Source organism: Mobula hypostoma, chromosome 25 (assembly GCF_963921235.1).
Source record: "Mobula hypostoma chromosome 25, sMobHyp1.1, whole genome shotgun sequence".
Lineage (NCBI taxonomy): Eukaryota > Metazoa > Chordata > Chondrichthyes > Myliobatiformes > Myliobatidae > Mobula > Mobula hypostoma.
Genome location: NC_086121.1, coordinates 40,189,857 through 40,209,423, shown reverse-complemented (window position 1 = coordinate 40,209,423; position 19,567 = coordinate 40,189,857). Strand labels below are relative to the sequence as shown.

Genomic DNA, 19,567 nt, shown 5'->3' with positions numbered 1-19,567 from the left:
CAGATGTGGAAAAAATATTTCCCATGGTGGGGGAGTCTAGGACAACAGGGCACAGCCTCATGATAGAGGGGAGTCCATTTAAAACAAAGATGCGGAGAAATTTCTTTAGCCAGAGCATGGTGAATTTGTGGAATTTATTTCCCCAGGCAGTTGTAGAGGCCAGGTCATTGGGTGTACTTAAGGCAGAGCTTGACAGGTTCTTGATTGGTCATGGCATCAAAGGTTATGGGAAGAAGGCCGGGGAGTGGGGCTGAATAAGAGGGAAAAATAAAAGGATCAGCCATGATTGAATGGCGGAGCAGACTCAATGGGCAAAATGGCCTAATTCTGCTCCTATGTCTTATAGTTTTATGGTCTAAACAATAGAACTACAATTAAAATGGGATCTGCTATTCTGCAATAGTCTAGCACCTCCACTACTAAATTATATTAATCAATTTTTCAGTAACTTCTACCCACAGACTTTTAAGAGACCACAGATGCATCGCATTTGAATTATTTACCTTCTCCAAGCAAAGGGTCTTTCTTGTACCTCATTATTATTCCTACTGTCTCTTTTATTTGGCAGCGTGGTATTCCTTGATTTTTAAAAAAAGTTCTTACCAATTATTTTAACTATACTCTCTGCATTTTTGAATAGATCATCTTCCTTTCTCCTCTTATTCACAGAATACTTTACTTTTTCTTTTATGTTAGCTGTCAGGCAAACTTCTCTACTTTGAGAAGGTGGATCATTTGTGTTTTTCCTAGGGTCGGGGGGCTAAAATTAGCTGAAAGGTTAAGGTGTGAGAAGTAAGAGCTAAATGTAAGAAAATGGGATTAGTTCAGATAGGCAACTTGATAGGCAGGGATGAGTTAGGCTGAATGACCCTTTTCTGCTCTGAATGACTCTAGGACTCTGCAACCTCCACATCATGCACACCTGTTCACTACTTGATCCACTCTCTCTTCCATTGCACAAGGTTCAGACTTTGACTGCCTGATCTTTTCCTACGACATTGTACCCACACAAGCTCCTTTTAAAGTCAATCCAATGACATATTAGTTTTACCTGTCAATCTTTGTTTACAATTTACCTGGGCTAGATCACCTTTCATCAGTTGATCTAAGATTTCAATTTTAGAAGTCTATTTGAATTCTCCATTACTAATCAAAATATTTTTGATGTATGACCACTCCTATGTTTCTCTACCCACAGTTGGTCAACTTCATTTTCCAAGAGCCAGAACCAGCAGCATCTTTTGTCGATGGGGCAGAAACACACTAATAAAGAAAGGATCATTTCAGCTAGTTGGGGGAGAAACAAGATGTTATTAACCCCTCACAAGAATGATTTTCTGCAATGTACATAATCAAAGACAAAAATTGTACAACTACTCTTTCAGCCAATTATAATTAAATAAATTTGAATATTATTCATGCTTAGTATGCACCTAGTAAGATTTATCATTATTTTCCCCTCTCCCAAACCAACTAATCATCTACATCTCAAAAATCCTAAGGACATAACCGTGTAGAATCATTGATCACTGAACCATTCACTCAAAATAAAAGCCAAAGCCACTCACATACACCACCTACTGGCAAAATATATAATCTCGAGTATATTAAAATAAGCAGTAAACCATGCAAGCAACATCCAGGTCTGCTGGCATCTAAAAAGACAAAGAATATAAGTCTATACCAAAAATATTAATCTGTCTCTTCTCCCTTAAATAATTCCTTCTATTCAGTGTGGTGGTAATATAGACATTAATGAAGTAATACATAAATGGAGAAGTGAAACCAGAATATGTGTAACTAGAGCACAAAGGGGATTTTTGTGGTTTACGAAAAAGGGAAGGAAAGATAGAGAATGAAAATTAATACCTATGTGATGTCATACATCCTGATTTAAAACAAAATTAACAATGCATTGAATGGAAGTTAAATCAGTGATACATAAATGCAAAGGGATCTGGGAGTAGCGTTTGTGATTCATTAAAGGCTGCACCTGGGTTGATGGGATACAATGAAACTCTGATCTTTATAACAGAATATAGAAAAGTTAAAAGCTAAAAGGTAATGATGAAATAAAATGCCGGAAATACTAAAGTCAGGAAACATGCACAGAGAAAGAAAAATTATTATTTTGTTCTCCACAGATGCTGCCTGGATTGCTGCCTCAAGAAGGATGCATCCATTATTAAGGATCCTTTAGCATTGGGAACATGCCCACTTCTCATTGCTACTATCAGGGAGGAGGTATGGGAACCCGAAGACACACACTGAACATTTTAGGAACAGCTTCTTCCCTCTGTCATAGATTTCTAAATGGTCCATGAACCTATGAATACTGCCACACTATTCTATTTTAGTACTTCTTGTAATTTACAATACTTTTAAGTCTTACACTGCACTACTGCCACAAAAGCAATTTCACAGCATACAATAATAAACCTGATTCTGATTTCAATTTTATTTCAGCGGCCTGGCACATCCTTTTTTTGTTTCAGAATAGCAGTTATCTCACGCTAGATCTTAAAGTATCAGAGAGAAGCAAATACAGTATTGAACTGTGCAATATAGGGAGAACATTGAGATTGAAAGAGAGAAAACAAATTCTCCAAAGTTCGAACTGCTATGAGAAAATCAAAGTAAAATATACAAAAAGTGACAATGTCAGTTATAGATGATACGTTAAAAAATGAAAACTATGGACAGAGTATATGGAAACAGCATATTTGTAATATTTTCAAGGTACAGAATCAAGGGCTGTTTAACAAGGTTAAAAACAATAATTACTTATGGACCTACCTGGTGATGCTATTGTAGCAAGGACATGGAATGCACTTCATGATTTGTGGTTAAGGTAGGAATTATACGAGCATTCCAACAAGAGATATTGAATAACATATTATGGAATCAATTTGGCAAAATAAGAATTCACGGATCTATTTGCTAAAATGAAGAATAAACATCATGGAGTTGATCCACCAAAAATCTTAATCCTACAGTGTACTTCTTATTTTCATGTTGGAAGGCCCGCTGTGAATTTCTCTGGATTTTTTTTCATATCAAATTTTGAGAACTACATCGAACTTACAACAAAGCTACTCTATTCAATACAGCTGCTTTGAGCCGGTGGTTATAATCTAAGAGCATTCTTCCCTTTTAATTATCTCCTTCTACCATACTTTCTAAACCCTCTAATCACTTCCCTCTTCCATTATCTTCCAGACTTCTGAAACGAGATTCTCTCAGTTTCATACAGTTCCCTTACCCTCTAATCACTTCCCTCTTCCATTATCTTCCAGACTTCTGAAACGAGATTCTCTCAGTTTCATACAGTTCCCTTACCCTCTAATCACTTCCCTCTTCCATTACCTTCCAGACTTCTGAAACGAGATTCTCTCAGTTTCATACAGTTCCCTTTCCCATGCACATGACATATGCACAAATGAAGATTGATATGAAAATTTTTTGGGGGAAAAAGACAAGTAAAACATATTACGTCAAAAGTTTCGTTTTACTGGACATAGTACCGACATAGATAAGTGTTGACAGTTAAGGCATTATATTTTCGGTTAGTACGTTAAGTGGTATGCATGGTTTGATATCCACACATACTAGAAAATAATCATTTTTAAAAAAACTCACCTGTATCAGCATTTTGCGAAGAAAAGGCATCACAAACGCAGGGTTCATGCTGCTCAATCTACCAATCGTACAGATGGCAAGCTCTCGAATTTCAAAGACTTCATCATTCAGTGCCACAAAAAGAGCTTGCAGGTTCTCAGCTTGGGCTAAATGGGCATCAAAACGTTCATCTAATGATGCCAGCACACAGTACCGAATATCAGGATCTGAATAAGCAAAATGGATAAGTTGAATTTCTCCATAAACTTATAAAATGTCAAAAATTAGAACAGTTGATCGAATAGTAATATGTATTCTACTCTTGTACAAACGTTGTACTTGCTATAGTATTTGTGTTTTCCTAAACACATTCACATTTACATTTTAAAAACAGAACATTCCACTAGCCAAAATAATGGAACAGCATCCAATAGTTAAATGCTTCCTTTTGTTTTGGTGAGCTATTAGAGAAAATAAATCCTCATGCAGATTTTACTTCCTATTTTTAACCGGATTCAGAAGAAGTAGAATATAAAGACAGGCAAGTTTGCAAGGATTAAATGTCAGGAATTGTGAAAAACTGAGTTTGAATGCATTTGGCTAAGGTGTATGTAAACTTCTGACTTCAACTGTATGGAATTCTAGGAAGTATAGCACAAATTTTTAGAAGATATGAATCCAAGATGAGAAAATTAAAAATAAACTGTAGTCTTTAGTCCAGCACTGTTTAATATAAATGCTTATTTTCCTAATGTTTTATTAGTTTGACCACAGCACAGGATTTACTTTCTACATTATCCATAGGAACTACAGTTACAAGTCCTGAGCCTTCAACAGCTGAAGTTTTCAAAAATTAAGGAACCAGGGTTAGATTTCACAGTCTAAAAGGTGTTTAACAATACAGTGGATTCTGGTTAATTGGGTCATTGGGTAATCAGGGCAGCAGCTTATTTGAGACAACTCTTAAGGAACAAAAACTAATCGAGAAAATAATCAGGATTCCCTCCACTTATTTACGACATTCTGCTGCTTAATTAGGGAAAGAGACTGTTGCCGAACAGTTTCTAACTAGCATCCAGTACATGCACTTGTGTGGGCGTTAGAAACTACACTGTGTTAAGAGCAAACAGTTTTTAAATAGCAGTGGTTGTATGTGTTCAAAAAGTTGTGATTTTTGTCATTGATAGCTGGCGAGAAATAAACAGGAAGACCATTCAGAACTGTTTTGCTCAGAGGTTTCAAGCATTCGTTCTTGGAGATGCCAGAAATTGCTAGGAGTGAGAATGAAATGACTTCACTATTGAATGTTACAATGAAAACGAAGATTTGGAAGATGCAATCGTCAATAGCATTGTATGAAGGCAGTTCATTATCTACACTAGGCGTCTGTTCAGTTACAGTCAATCAAAAGTGCAGCAGCATACTGTGTATTGATCCATTCATAACTATAAAGAACTAACGTGGTTTTATATTACTGTAATAGTATTGATAGTGTTCTAATGTGTTCTCTATTTCATTTAAATACATAATTTCTTACTAAGGTTTTTGTGTTGGTGTGCAGTGCCCTCTTCCCCCAATCAGTGGTGTGCATTTCTGCCAAAGAGTTCTACTTTTGTCTCATCCGTTTTTTAGAGACCAGTGGTGTCCTCTGTGGTGTCCATCCATGAACACAATTCTTCTTCAGTTTTTCTTATAGTCGACACATGATCAGAGACTGTAGCAAGTTCTAGAAATTTCTGCAGGTCTTCTGCTGTTAACATTGGGTTCTTTTTCACCTTTTTCAGCATTGCACATTGTGCTCTTGATGTGATCTTTGCAGGACGCTCACTCCTACAGAGGGGAGCAACAGTACTGAGTTCCCTCCATTTGTAAACAATTTCTCTTACTGTGGACTGATGAACACTCAGGTCCTTAGGAATGCTTTTGTAGCGTTTTCCAGCTTCACATATCTCTGCAATTCCTCTTCTAAGGTCCTCTGAAAGTTGTTCTGATCGAAGCATGGTGCACATCGATCTTTCTTAAGAAGAGCAGGCTTTTTGTCAGTAACCTGACTTCATGTGTATTTTTTATAGGCAGGGCACCCTTACAACCCACACCTTCAATCTCATCTCATTGCTTGGAACAACTGACTCCAAATAGCCTTTGTAGAAAGCATCACCCCAGAGGTTCACATATTTTGTTTGAACCTACACTGTGATTGCTTAAATACCGTTAAATAATGTTAAATACGGTGATTACTCAGTATTGACAAGTAGTACAATTATTAGTGTGTTATTAGTTTAGGCAGATTGTGTTTGTCTATTATTGTGACTTAGATTAAGATCAGAGCACATCTTATGAGTAACTAATGCAGAAAAACAAGTAATTGCAAAGGGTTCACAAACTTTTTCTTGCAACAATACATGTCCCGATGTGCCCCTAATTAAACGGAATCGCTGTATTTCACTCTTTAAACATGACCTTTTCCCTACTAACTTCAGAAAAATTACCTGGATCTGTAATTCCCACAACCAGGAGTTTACTAAGCACATCTGCCACGACTTGAACAGCTGTCTGACTGACAACATGGCCATGACCACTAATAAGATGAACTGATGGAGTGAGTAGTCTTGAACAAGTTCTGGCTGCTTCCATTCGAATCTCTTTGTGCTCACTGTTAAGGAAGTGGTCTGCACAGTGTCTGACAAACTGGGTAAGAGAGTGGCCTGCATAGAAGCAAAAATGATTCTGTAATTAGAAACATGAACTATAATAACATCTGGAAATTCAGATTTTTGTACCGAAAATACAATATGGAGATCACAAGATATATCGGTAAATATCATTTAAAAAGATCCAAGTGAACATGGACCAAATAGATTAATTAGATCTTAGTATTTAGCCTGTGTTTCTACAATATCCCCATATAGTTTAAACATCTTTGAAATCATATTCTATTTTAGATATCAATAAATGTTACAGAAGATAATAAATTAATAAGAAGATAAGATGATAACAAAACTATTTTTAAACTTGAACTGTGACACAATACTGTGCCAAATTCTAATCTGGATTAATCAGCCCACCAGAGAGGTACTGAGACAATTCTTTTAAAAATACGTTCCCCAAGATAAAATCATCCATAAACAAATGACAAGCCAAAGGAGGAGATATTAAATGTGGTGAATGAAACTAATTTAAGCTGAAATGACACCTGCCTTTACATCCCACTCCTTCTCAAACTCCAGAGTGCCAGTAAGCCCTTTCTGTTGAAAAGGTATTTTACTAGCTTGTCATTCAATTTAGTATACAAAACCATCTCCTCTACAATGTGTAAATCAAACACTGAGTAGTAATTCCTCAATACAAGTCATGTGTTACAATCATGTCATTGTAACTTTCGGATCTATGACTCAGATCTCTTCATCCTCAACCACAAACACTAAAGTCAACTAGAAACTTTCTGGATTAATAAGTTTGAAAGTATTTGCAAATCAACATAAACATCAATAATTTCAGATTAAACACTTATAATTGTTGGAACAGCAGAACAACATTAACTCCGATAATGTAGTCTACTGCTCCTATGGACCAATCCTTTCCTTTTATTTTCCCCTCAGATAGTTACTATCTTCCTTTACTTTGCACACTTCTCCTCTCGTTTAAACAATCCTCCTTTTTACTTCACTTTTTCATCCTTCTCTCTTACCTCCCCGGTCTATAGATACACAAGACTGAATCATGTTGCTATATGCCAAGAACCAGTACATATCAGACATGATGTAGGATTGGTTCCCATGTTCATTTTTTGTCATTTGTAGGCATCTTTTTTTTTTCTTTCAATAGATATACGTTTAACCATATATATTAGCTTCAATAGTTTTAAATTTGAACATTAGCCTCATAAAAAAAAGTCTTCTAGCTTTGATACGAACTGAAGCTCAACCTCAACTTTCTCTCCTTTCAAAAGTTGTTGTGGCATTTCAACGACAGGCCTGAGCAGTACACCATCCAAATCCAAATTGTACTTCACCAGAGTGAAAATGTTAACTAGATCGGCTCCCTGCACTTAGGGCACCTGAGTCCAAGTAGGGATTGAAATGGCATTTCAGGAGGGGCAGATTTAGCCTAATCCTATCCTAAAAAGTTTTAAATCACAGAAACTGTGCTCCTGCAAATTAAAAGGAGGAAATATCAAGGTTAATCTCACTTCCCAGCTCTTGAAACACAGTGATGAAGTTCATGACACTTTCAGTTGTTCTTTTAAATGTGGTGAGTGCATCTGCCTCGTCCGTCTTTCCACACCCACTACTTTTGAAACTTGGGTGCCTTAATTTTTCCCTGTTCTGGTGCAAAGTCATTGACCTTAAAAGTTACACAAGTTGGCCTCTCCACATGCTGGTAGGGCTGCTGAACATTTTCAGTTTTATTATTTTAAAATGCAATCACATACTTTGATTTACATTTCCCATGACCTCCTAAATTGAGGACGTCTTACCCTCAAATTCAAAGGTGCCCAAGGTACGAAGTGCAAGAGTTATGCATCCAACATCATTTGCTTCAGGGATATTCATCAAGCTGGGAGATGCAAGTTGTTGAGCTAAACTTTTGGGCATGCCTGGGTGTCGAAGAGGTTTATGCATCAGCACCAGTGACAACATCTTCAGTAAGCCATCCTGAATATCCTTTTTAAGCGCTGGTATATGTCGACATAGATCATGCAGTACAGCTGTCAAAGCAGGACTTTAAAGAAGAAACAGTGATATTATTGGAAAGAGATTCAACACTGTAAATGAATAAATTGAGTGCTACTAAAGGCCAAATAAAGCTAGAAAATGCCAGAAGCAAAATGAAGAGTCACAAACATGAAAGATTTTCTCTTTCCACAGATGCTGCCTGACCTGTTGATGTTTCCAGCATTTGATGTTTTTATTTCAGATTCCCAGCATATACGTGATTTTGATTTACAGTTGTAAAATGCAACACAACTCTAGGCACATAGCCAATTTGTATATTACAAGCTATCCAGTACCTGACTACTTGAGTATTGGAATTGGTTCCTTCTTTTAAAATGATCATTACAAAATTACCTGCAAAGATTTGTCAAATACTGTCTTTGGATTTGACACCACTCTGCCCCTGCCCCCCACCCCCACACACACCCCATGCATATCTTTAATCCCAAGAGGTCTCCAGGTAAAATATTACAGTCACCTGAAATAAAATAAACAGGTGATCTCAACAGCCCAGCATCCTCAAATGTAAAATTTGCATTCAAATGGTGAAAAGAAATTTGGAAAATATAAAATCTTGTCCTGAACCCTTCATCACAGTCCTGATGAAGGGTCTCGGCCTGAAACATCAACTGCTTTCTCTGTTACACAGATGCTGCCTGGCCTGTTGAGGTCCTCCAGCACTTTATGTATGTTGCTTTGGATTTCCAGCATCTGCAGATTTTCTTGTGTTTGTGAAAATATAAAATTTCCTGTCCATACTGGATGATAATCTATTTTACATTAATTTTGCTGGACTGGATTCAACACAATTGTATATTTAAATTGATCATTAGTGAATGCTTTACTACACTTTATCAAGGCATGAAAGTTCAAATCTAAAACTGCCCCATTCTGCAAAACAAATGACCCTGTACAAGAACAGCATTAAAGTCAGGGACAAGCAAATAACATTTAATTAAATTAGCCCTATGATATAGGATGAAACTATATGTTTAGTGATTAAGCTTTTACCTTATTTTTGCTAGCACTTTTAATACCACCCAGCATTTAAAAAATCGAAAATGCCAAGAGAAACAATCTAAATTAGAAGCATTCCACAAAATAAACATTTACAGTACAAGTGGTCCATTACCTGAGCCCAACAGCAAGCATCTGCTCTAGTAGTTCCTTAATATCTTGCTGGATAGTTGGTCCAATAGCTCTAGCTAACATACAGATACAAGTAAACACAGTTGCATCCACTTGAACAGGCTTTTGCCGTCTAGAAAACAAGAACATAAAGGAAGCTAGATGCATGCTACTTTAAATTATTTTGTAACACATTTTTAAGCCAACTTAAAGACATGACAGAGACACACAGCTGGCCATTCATGGGTTCAATCCTGACCTCTATGTTTCAACGATCTCTAATACATTTACAGTATATTTCTAAGAATCTTGAAATACTCCATTTATCCTCTAGGTCTTCAATACATTTAATATCTAAACAAAACTATCTATAAACATGTTGCTATTGACCAGTGCAAAATGGAAATGAAAAACAGACTCGTCTCCATGAAGAAATTCAACTTCTCTGTTGATTCCTCTGGCCCATATAACTTAAAGCAGAGCAAGAACATGGTGGATGGTATTGAGAACTTTGAGGCATTCAGAGTACACAAACCCTTCCTAAGTACTGGAAGCACAAATGACCCAGCCACCTTATTTCCATTCCAGTTCGGTCTGAAGTTGGTAATGAGGTCAATCTGACAACTGGAGAGATTAACACAGATGTGGCAGGCACAGTGAGGTGGCACGGTAGGGTATTGGCTAACACAACGCTTTACCAGTGACCTAGATTTAATTCCCACCGCTGTGTTTAAGGAGTTTGTACGTTCTTCCTGTGACCGCATTGTTTCCTCCTGGTGCTCCGGTTTCCATCTGCAGTCCAAAAGTTTATTTAGTCTGCAGTCCATTAGTTTATTTATTGAGATACAGAGTGCAATAGGCCCTTCCAGCTCTTTGAGCTGTGCTGCCCAGCAACCTTAGCCTAATTACAGAACAATTGTCTTTTGGACTGCAGACAGAAACCGGAGCACCAGGAGGAAACAATGCGGTCACAGGAAGAACGTACAAACTCCTTAAACACAGCGGTGGGAATTAAATCTAGGTCACTGGTAAAGCGTTGTGTTAGCCAATACCCTACCGTGCCACCTCACTGTGCCTGCCACATCTATGTTAATCTCTCCAGTTGTCAGATTGACCTCATTACCAACTTCAGACCGAACTGGAATGGAACTAACTTATTTGTGATCCCAAGGAACTGATTAAAAACGGGAAAATTAAAAGAACACCCACAGATGTGTTGCTCATGTGAACCTATTAGTGGCAGTTTCTATTTACTTCACAACCAAACAGATAATATTTAATGCCTGAATGAATATTTTAAGCAAAATATTTCACAGTGCTTATTAATTTGTTGTGCTATTACTTGTGAGCAAAATCCTTCGGTGGGAGGGCTGCTTTTAAAATGTCCAGGATTCTCGGCATATATGGATCAAGGTCCGTTTTTACAGCCACCACCAGTAGACCCAGGGCTTGGAATGCAGCAGCACGTTCTTTTTCTCTTTTCAAACAGGCCAACAGATGGTTCATCGATTCATACAGATGTTGTTCTGCAAAATTCAGAATATACATTTGTCAGTAATAAATATACAACCAGCACTACATGGAATGGGAAAAGATCTGGCATGTGAGATCTTGAGGTCCAAATCCACACACCCCTGAAAGTGGCAATGCATGTTGATGGAGTAGTAAACAAGGTTGTAGTATGCTGGATATCATTGGTGGGGACATGGGATATCAAGAGTCAGCATATTAGGAGGCAGTTGCATAAAACCTTTACATTACAGAAGGGTGTGGTTGCTTTGGAGAGGGTTCAGAAGAAATTACCAGGATGCTGCCTGCATTAGAGGGTATTAACTACAAGGAAAGGTTGGACAAACTTTCACCCCTTTCACTAGAGGGTCAGAGCCTGAGGGGAAGCCTGGTGGAGGTTCTGAAAATTATGAGAGGCATGCATAGTGTAGACAGCCATAACTTTTTCTCCAGAATAGAAAGGTCGAGTAGTAGGGTGAAAGTTTAAAATTATGCAGAAAATGGATCATGTACTATAAACAAATACAATCCTAATTGGTCTCATTTCCCTACTTTCAATTGGATCCATTTTAATCAGTGAATCAATTCCCTTTTGAAAGTAGCAAATGTTTCTGGTTCCATCACCCTTTTGGATAAGGCATCCCCAAATAGCGAAGAAAATCTTCTCATTTCCCCCATTACTTTAAATCCACGTATTCTTGACCAACTTAACATTAAAAATATGGTCGAAAAATTACCTGGAATATCCATACCTTTTCGCTCACCCGTGAACAAAAGGGGCTTAAACGCAGCTAGACGGGGAATCAAGTTTAAGATTGCCATTTGAATCAGTGGATTCTTGCTGCTGCGATACTTCAGCACCCAATGAATTACCTTTAAAAGATCATGCAACATGTAAAATTAGACCTGGATTTCAACACCATATCCTATGCTACTATTGCCACAGGTGAAATCAGGGCAAGACACAGAATCTAACAGACATTAGAAAAAGAAACTTTTTCTCTTGGACTAGATACAGGTGGGCTTGGTTGCAAGGTTCCAGAGAGAAAAAAAGAATTAACTTGCTAGCCTGGGTTTACTAAAGCACAAAAAAATAAGCAAAATTTCTGAGAAATGTTACAGGTCACCGATATTCCTAGTCAAATATTCGAAGACCTCAATTTTTAATCTGAGACACAAGTTGAATTCCAATAATTGCCAGGGAATTTATATTTATGTTAAACATCTATAATGACAATGAATAAATCATGAGTTTGGAATTTAAAACAAATACATCTGGTCCACTGAAATGTAAACAGAAAATGGTGAAAAGACTTAACTTAGAAAGGAACTATAAACTGCAACTAAAATTTTACCACTAAGATTATTTCACAAACTTTGTTCCAAGATTTTGTTTTTATTTAAGGATTTCCATGATGTGGTGTCTTCTTGATATTTTTCGGGAGATATCCTTGACCAATGTGGCTTACATGAGAATCCAGACCTACTGATGCAAGTGTTGCGAACTCAGCTGGGCTATAATATACATGCACTCAGCTTAAGAAGCAATTAAAAAAGAACAATGATGACCAGCCTTGCCAATAAGCCCATACCAAACAATTAGATCTTAAAACTTCAATTCATTAAGATACTATTTTCAATTACTTCCACCTCCTACAACTTTTAAAGTAGTTTTGATTTAATGTTATTTACAAGTCTCATTACTCTCAAGTAAAACTATTTCCTACATCATTGAACACCTTTATAGAATTCTTCAAATTTTTAAGCCCCATCACCACAACCTTTCACCAAGTACCAGGTTCTCAACAGGTAATGTAAATGCTCTTTTATAATATTGTAAATGTATGAATTTATAGTTAGAATAGACCACTTGGCCCATCCAACCTACACCATTCATAAAATCATGGTTGATCTTACCATAACCTTAAGTCTCCATTCCTGTCTACATGGTAATCTTTTGCCCTTTTGCTAAATCTTTCTACCTTTACCCTGAAAATATTCAAAAGTACTGCTTCACCACACTTTAAGAGTTCCAAAAGATCATAACATGTAGAGGTAAAAGTATCACTTCATCTCTGTTAAGTGGGTCACATTTTTTTTAAATGGGATGGCATAGAGAAGTTGCAATATCCAATTTTGATTACTTAATTCTACCAGAATATGGCATATATGACTTCTATGCACGTTTTTCCCCACAAAATTCACCGACTTGTAATTGACACACATTGAAAACAAATTATTAAAAAAAACAAAACTCAAGTGAATTATCTTTCAAAAAGTGACTAATACAAAAGTCAGTCACACTTAACCTCAAAAGTTAAATTTTATGACCTAGATGCTGGTGAAAGCAGACTGAATAGTAAACCTCAAATCAAAATTAAAAGAGAAGAATAAAAGAGAATAAAAAAGAATAAAATATAAAAATAAAAGAGAAGTATAACATAGCAAAGAGGAGTGGGAAGCTGGAGGATTGGGAAACTTTTAAAGAGCAACAGAAGGTAGCTAAAAGGGCAACACGCGGAGAAAAAATGAGGTACGAAGGTAAACTAGCCAAGAATATAAAGGAGGATAATAAAAGCTTCTTCAGGTATGTGAAAAGGGAAAAAATAGTTAAGACCAAAACTGGGCCCTTGAAGACAGAAACGGGTGAATTTATTATGGGGAAAAAGGAAATGGCAGATGAGTTGAACAGGTACTTTGGATCTGTCTTCACTAGGGAAGACACAAACAATCTCCCAGATATAATAGTGGCCAAAGGACCTATTGTAATGGACGAACTGAAGGAAATTTATATTAGGCAGGAAATGGTGTTGGATAGACTGTTGGGTTTGAAGGCTGATAAGTCCCCGGGACCTGATGGTCTGCATCCCAGGGCACTTAAGGAGGTGGCTTTAGAAATCGTGGATGCATTGGTAATCATTTTCCAATGTTCTATAGATTCAGGATCAGTTCCTGTGGATTGGAGGGCGGCTAATGTTGTCCTTCTCTTCAAGAACGGAGGAAGAGAGAAAACAGGGAATTATAGACCGGTTAGCCTGACATCGGTGGTGGGAAAGATGCTGGAGTCAATTATAAAAGATGAAATTATGACACATCTGGATAGCAGTAACAGGATTGGTCCGAGTCAGCATGGATTTACAAAGGGGAAATCGTGCTTGACTAACCTTCCGAATTTTTTGAGGATGTAACTATGAAAATGGACAAGGGAGAGCCAGTGGATGTAGTATACCTGGGCTTTCAGAAAGCCTTTGATAAAGTCCCACATAGGAGATTAGTGGGCAAAATTAGGGCACATGGTATTGGGGGCGGAGAACTGACATGGATTGAAAATTGGCTAGCTGACAGAAAACAAAGAGTAACAATTAACGGGTCCCTTTCGGAATGGCAGGCGGTGACCAGTGGGGTACCGCAGCTGTTTACAATTTATATTAATGATTTAGATGAGGGAATTAAAAGTAACATTCGCAAATTTGCTGATGACACAAAGCTGGGTGGCAGTATGAAATGTGAGGAGGATGTTATGAGAATGCAGGGTGACTTGGACAGACTGGGTGAGTGGGCAGATGCATAGCAGATGCAGTTTAGTGTGGATAAATGTGAGGTTATCCACTTTGGTGGTAAGAATGGGAAGGCAGATTATTATCTAAATGGAGTCAAGTTAGGAAAAGGGCAAGTACAACAAGATCTAGGTGTTCTTGTACATCAGTCACTGAAAGCAAGCATGCAAGTACAGCAGGCAGTGAAGCAAGCTAATGGCATGCTGGCCTTCATAACAAGGGGAATTGAGTATAAGAGCAAAGAGGTCCTTCTGCAGCTGTACAGGGCCTGGTGAGACCACACCTGGAGTACTGTGTGCAGTTTTGGTCTCCAAATTTGAGGAAGGACATTCTTGCTATTGCGGGAGTGCAGCGTAGATTCACAAGGTTAATTCCCAGGATGGCTGGACTGTCATATGTCGAAAGATTGGAGCGACTGGGCTTGTATACTCTGGAACTTAGAAGGCTGAGAGGGGATAACAATAACATATAAGATGATTAAGGGATTGGACATGCTGGAGGCAGGAAGCATGTTCCTGCTGATGGGTGAGTCCAGCACCAGAGGCCACAGGTTAAGAATAAGGGATAGGCCATTTAGAATGGAGTTGAGGAAAAGCTTTTTCACACAGAGAGTGGTGGATATATGGAATGCTCTGCCCCAGAATGCTGTGGAGGCCAAGTCTCTGGATGCTTTCAAGAAAGAGATGGATAGAGCTCTTAAAGATAGTAGAATCAAAGGTTATGGGGATAAGGCAGGAACTGGATACTGATCGTGGATGATCAGCCATGATCACAGTGAATGGCGGTGCTGGCTCGAAGAGCCGAATGGCCTACTCCTGCACCTATTGTCTATTGTCTATAAAATTGAAGAGACCTGTACAGCACAGGAACAGGATCTTCATCCCACAATACCTGTGTCAAATTTAAGTAAGCTCTAACAACAGGAATTCTGCAGATGCTGGAAATTCAAGCAACACACATCAAAGTTGCTGGTGAACGCAGCAGGCCAGGCAGAATCTCTAGGAAGAGGTACAGTCGACGTTTCAGGCCTGTCTTCTGTACCTCTTCCTACAGATGCTGCCTGGCCTGCTGCGTTCACCAGCATCTTTGATGTGTGTTGCTTAAGTAAGCTCTTTTTGCCTGCATATGATCTATATTCTTCTATTTCCTGCTTATTCACATGTCTGAAAGTTTCTTAACTGCCACTGGTACACCACTGTTTTCAACACTATCCCTGGCAGCATGTTCCAAAGAAACCCAGCATTCTTCAAAAAAATTTGCTTCACATTTCCTCCCACCTTAAATGAACACTCTCTACTATTTGACATTACTGTCCTGAGAAAAAGATTCCGATTGTCCACCTTATCAATGCCTCTTAGAATTTTATAAATTGCAAATGAGGTCTCCATTCAGCCTCACACACTCCAGACAACACAACCGAAATTTGTTGAAACTTTCCTTTTAGCTCATACCCTCGAATTCACAGTGTCCTGGTAAGCCTCTTTGGTATACTGTTGAAAGCCACATACATGTTTTTTCTAATCAGATAACAGGTGTCAAGTTAACACCTTCCCCTGCAGCTAGATCCTCAACTTCCTGACCAACAGATCGCAATCAGTAATGATAAGCAGCAACAATTCTGCCTTGATTATTCTCCTGGTGTTTCGCAAGCTTGCATCCTCAGCCTCCTACTCTACTCCCTGTACATTCACAACTACGTGGCTACATTGTACTTTAACTCTATGGATAAATTTGCAGATAATCTCACGGCAGTGATTTGTTTCTCAAACAACGGCAAATCAAAGTACAAAAGGAGATAGAAAGCTAGAGCATCAATGAAAACAACTTTTCCCTCAATGTCAGCAAAACAAAACAGCTGGTCATTGACTTCAGGAAGGGGGATAGTGTACTGTTCATGCTCCCATCTTCAGCAACAATTGCTGTGGTTGAGAGTTGAGAGCTTCGGGTTCTTAGGAATGAGTATCATCAGTAGTCCGTCCTGGTTCAACCATGGTGATGCCACAGCCAAGAAGGCCTCTTCTTCCTAAGTATGGTAAAGAAATAAAATTGCCAATAACACAGAATAAAAGTCAGTAATTACCTGCTCAATCCGTGCTTCCATGTGCTCGCGACAATATCTACTTTCCACCAAAGATGGTTTGGCTGGAGCAGGAGTGGTTCCAAATACCGAAATGCCCTGGGGTGTATTATATCCAAGAAGTCCCAGAAGTGCATTTGATTGTTGGGGCTGTGCAGACTGGAAACTTGTGAAGGATGTAATATGTCTGGGTTTTGTTCCAAATCCCATCAACTCCTTGCAGTATTTATCATGTACTAATTGTTGCTGAGTGATATCTTCCATTTCCTCACGCAAGCGCTTTGATAAAAGAAAATCAATAAAAAATAATTATAGATCAAATCTGTAACAAGCAACATATTCAACATCAATATGAAGGCAGCCTCTTTTTAGCCCAAACTTGATTTTTCTTATACTAGTAGAGGATAAGACTTTGAATCCCTTACTTGTGAAATCACATTTAAATATTCATATGATTAATCAACAAATGTCTTTTATTTATTTTTTCCTATTATTTGGAGAGTAAGCAGTTAACACAGCAAAGGATGTTCACTTGACCACAGATCCTTCAGATATGTATTTAATATTAAAGGCTTAAAATTTATTGTTAAAGAGATGCCTGACATATACTGCCTGCACTTCCCTTGGAGGGGCAGGTGGGGGAAGACTGGAGATCAGTTTCAGAATTGAAAAGGATCCTGCGATTAGGCCTTAGGTATCCCAAAACCCATCTAAGCACAAGAAATGTTAAGAACATGACAAGTCAAGCCAAGAATTAATTTCACAATTCTTGGAAATTCACAAAGGGCAGTTAATTTCAGATAATGTTTCCAGATTTAGAAGACTAAATGCATTTTATGCTTGCTTCAAAGTGGAAAATAAAACTACACCTATGAAGATCCTTGCAGCACCCAGTGACCCTGTGATCTGTCTCGGAGGCTGATGTCAGGCTGTCTTTTAGGAGGGTGAAACCTCGCAAGGCAGCAGGCCACGATAGAGTATCTGATAGAGCTCTGAAAACCTGTGCCAACCAACTGCTTGGGGTGTTCAAAGGCATTTTCAATCTCTCATTACTATTGTTAGAAGTTCCCACCTGCTTCAAACGAACAATAATTATACCAGTACCCAAGAAGAGCAGTGTGAGCTGCATCCAGTAGCACTCAGGTCTACAGTGCTGAAGTGCTTTGACAGGTTGGTCATGGCTAGAATCACTTCCTGCCTCAGCAAGGACCTAGACTCACTGCAATTTGCCTATCACCACAGGAAGTCTATACCTGACACAATCTCACTGGTTCTCCACGCAGCCTGAATCACCTGGACAATACAAATACTTATGCCAAGATGCTGTTTATAGACTACAGCTCAGCGTTTAACACCATCAGTCCAACAGTCCTAATCAAAAAGCACCAGAACCTGGGCCACTGTAACTCCCTCTGCAACTGGATCCTTGACTTCACAGAAGACCACATCCCGTGCAGATTGGAAATAACTGCACCTCACTGACAATCAACATGGGCGCACCTCAGGGATGTGTGCTGAGTCCACTGCTCTACCCTGTCTACACCCATGATTCTGTGGCTAAGCACAGCTACAAACTTGCTGATGATACGACCACTATTGGCAGAATCTCAGATGGTGATGGGGGGGATACAGGAGCAAGATATACCAGCTAGTTGAGTGGTGTTGCAGCAACAACCTCGAACTCAATGTCAGTAAGACCAAAAAGCTCATTGTTGACTTCAGAAAGTGTAAGAAGAGGGAAAACACACCAATCCTCAGAGGGATCATAAGTGGAGAGAGTGAGCAATTTTAAGTTCCTGTGTCTTAATATCTCTGAGGACCTAACCTGGTCCCAACACATTGATGCAGCTATAAACAAGGCAAGACAGCAGCTATATTTCACCAGGAGTGTGAGGAGATTTGGTTTGCCACCCAAAACAATTGCAAATTTCTACTGATGTACCATGGAGAGCATTCTATTGCGGGAGGAGAACTATTATCTGGATTGAAGTAAGCTGCAGAGAGTTGAAAACTTAGCTCCATCATGGAGCGGTGCCTCAAAAAGGTAGAATCCTCACCACCTAGGACATGCCTTCTTCTCATTGTTACCATCAGGAAGGAGACACAGAAGCCTAAAGGGACACACTCAGTGATTCAGCAACCACTCCTTCCCCCTACTATCCGATTTCTGAATAGACATTGAACTCATGAACACTATCTCACTACTTTTTTTAGTTGCACTACTTATTTAACTTGTATGAGGACCTGTCTTAAAAAGGTGCCTGTTTGAGGTGGCACATGTTCTGTGCTGGCCCAGTGGGAGAGTATATTTTGGTGAGTACTGGCTTCTAGAAAACAGTTAGTTATTGATTCATTTGTTGCACAGTCATTGTTATCTTAGTATGATGAATGTATTTGTAGACAATTGTGATTGTGAAGAAGGATGTGAATTACCGTGTTTTGTTTTTGTGCAACTGTTCGGGCTTATTGGAACAACTCCGCTACATTCCAAAGAATGCACTATCCCTTTCCATAGAGTAAGGAGATCCTTACTTAAAGCTTCATTTTGTTGTGAGGAGGGAAGAGGGAGAGAAGAAATCTACTTCTATGAGCTGCCCTATTGCTCATTATCCACATGTGTTATTTGTCTATGTGATTACATTCTGATACTTGCAGTTGCTTTCGCCTTTTCTGAATCTGTAAAATGCACTACAGGTTCCTCCCGCTTTGCGAACGTTCGCTTTACAAAACCTCACTGTTACGAAAGACCTACATTAGTTCCATGTTTTCGCTAACAGAAGGTGTTTTCATTGTTACAAAAAAAGGCAGCACGTGAAAAAAAAGCAGCGTGCGCCCCGAGCAGCCGCTCCCCCCCGGATTCGGAACGGCATTCTCGCCAGCATTGCTTAAACATGTGCCTGTGAGCATCCGTTTGCAAGATGAGTTCTAAGGTATCGGAAAAGCCTGAAAGAGCTTGTAAGGGT

General features: G+C 38.7%; 1 protein-coding gene across 3 annotated transcripts in view; it reads right to left on the bottom strand.

Annotated features, from left to right (window-relative positions):
- mtor (mechanistic target of rapamycin kinase) overlaps window positions 1-19,567 on the bottom strand; it is a 343,897-nt gene that overhangs the window by 268,288 nt on the left and 56,042 nt on the right. For 2 of the 3 annotated variants that reach the window (XM_063033405.1, XM_063033407.1), the window contains exons 7-13: window positions 16,608-16,883; window positions 11,708-11,843; window positions 10,804-10,987; window positions 9,466-9,594; window positions 8,096-8,340; window positions 6,108-6,323; window positions 3,640-3,845 (exon numbers count right to left, since the gene is read on the bottom strand). In XM_063033405.1, coding sequence (XP_062889475.1) covers window positions 3,640-3,845; window positions 6,108-6,323; window positions 8,096-8,340; window positions 9,466-9,594; window positions 10,804-10,987; window positions 11,708-11,843; window positions 16,608-16,883 — 1,392 coding nt within the window. The remainder of the gene's footprint in view (window positions 1-3,639; window positions 3,846-6,107; window positions 6,324-8,095; window positions 8,341-9,465; window positions 9,595-10,803; window positions 10,988-11,707; window positions 11,844-16,607; window positions 16,884-19,567) is intronic. The other variant, XM_063033406.1, reaches the window with a different exon arrangement.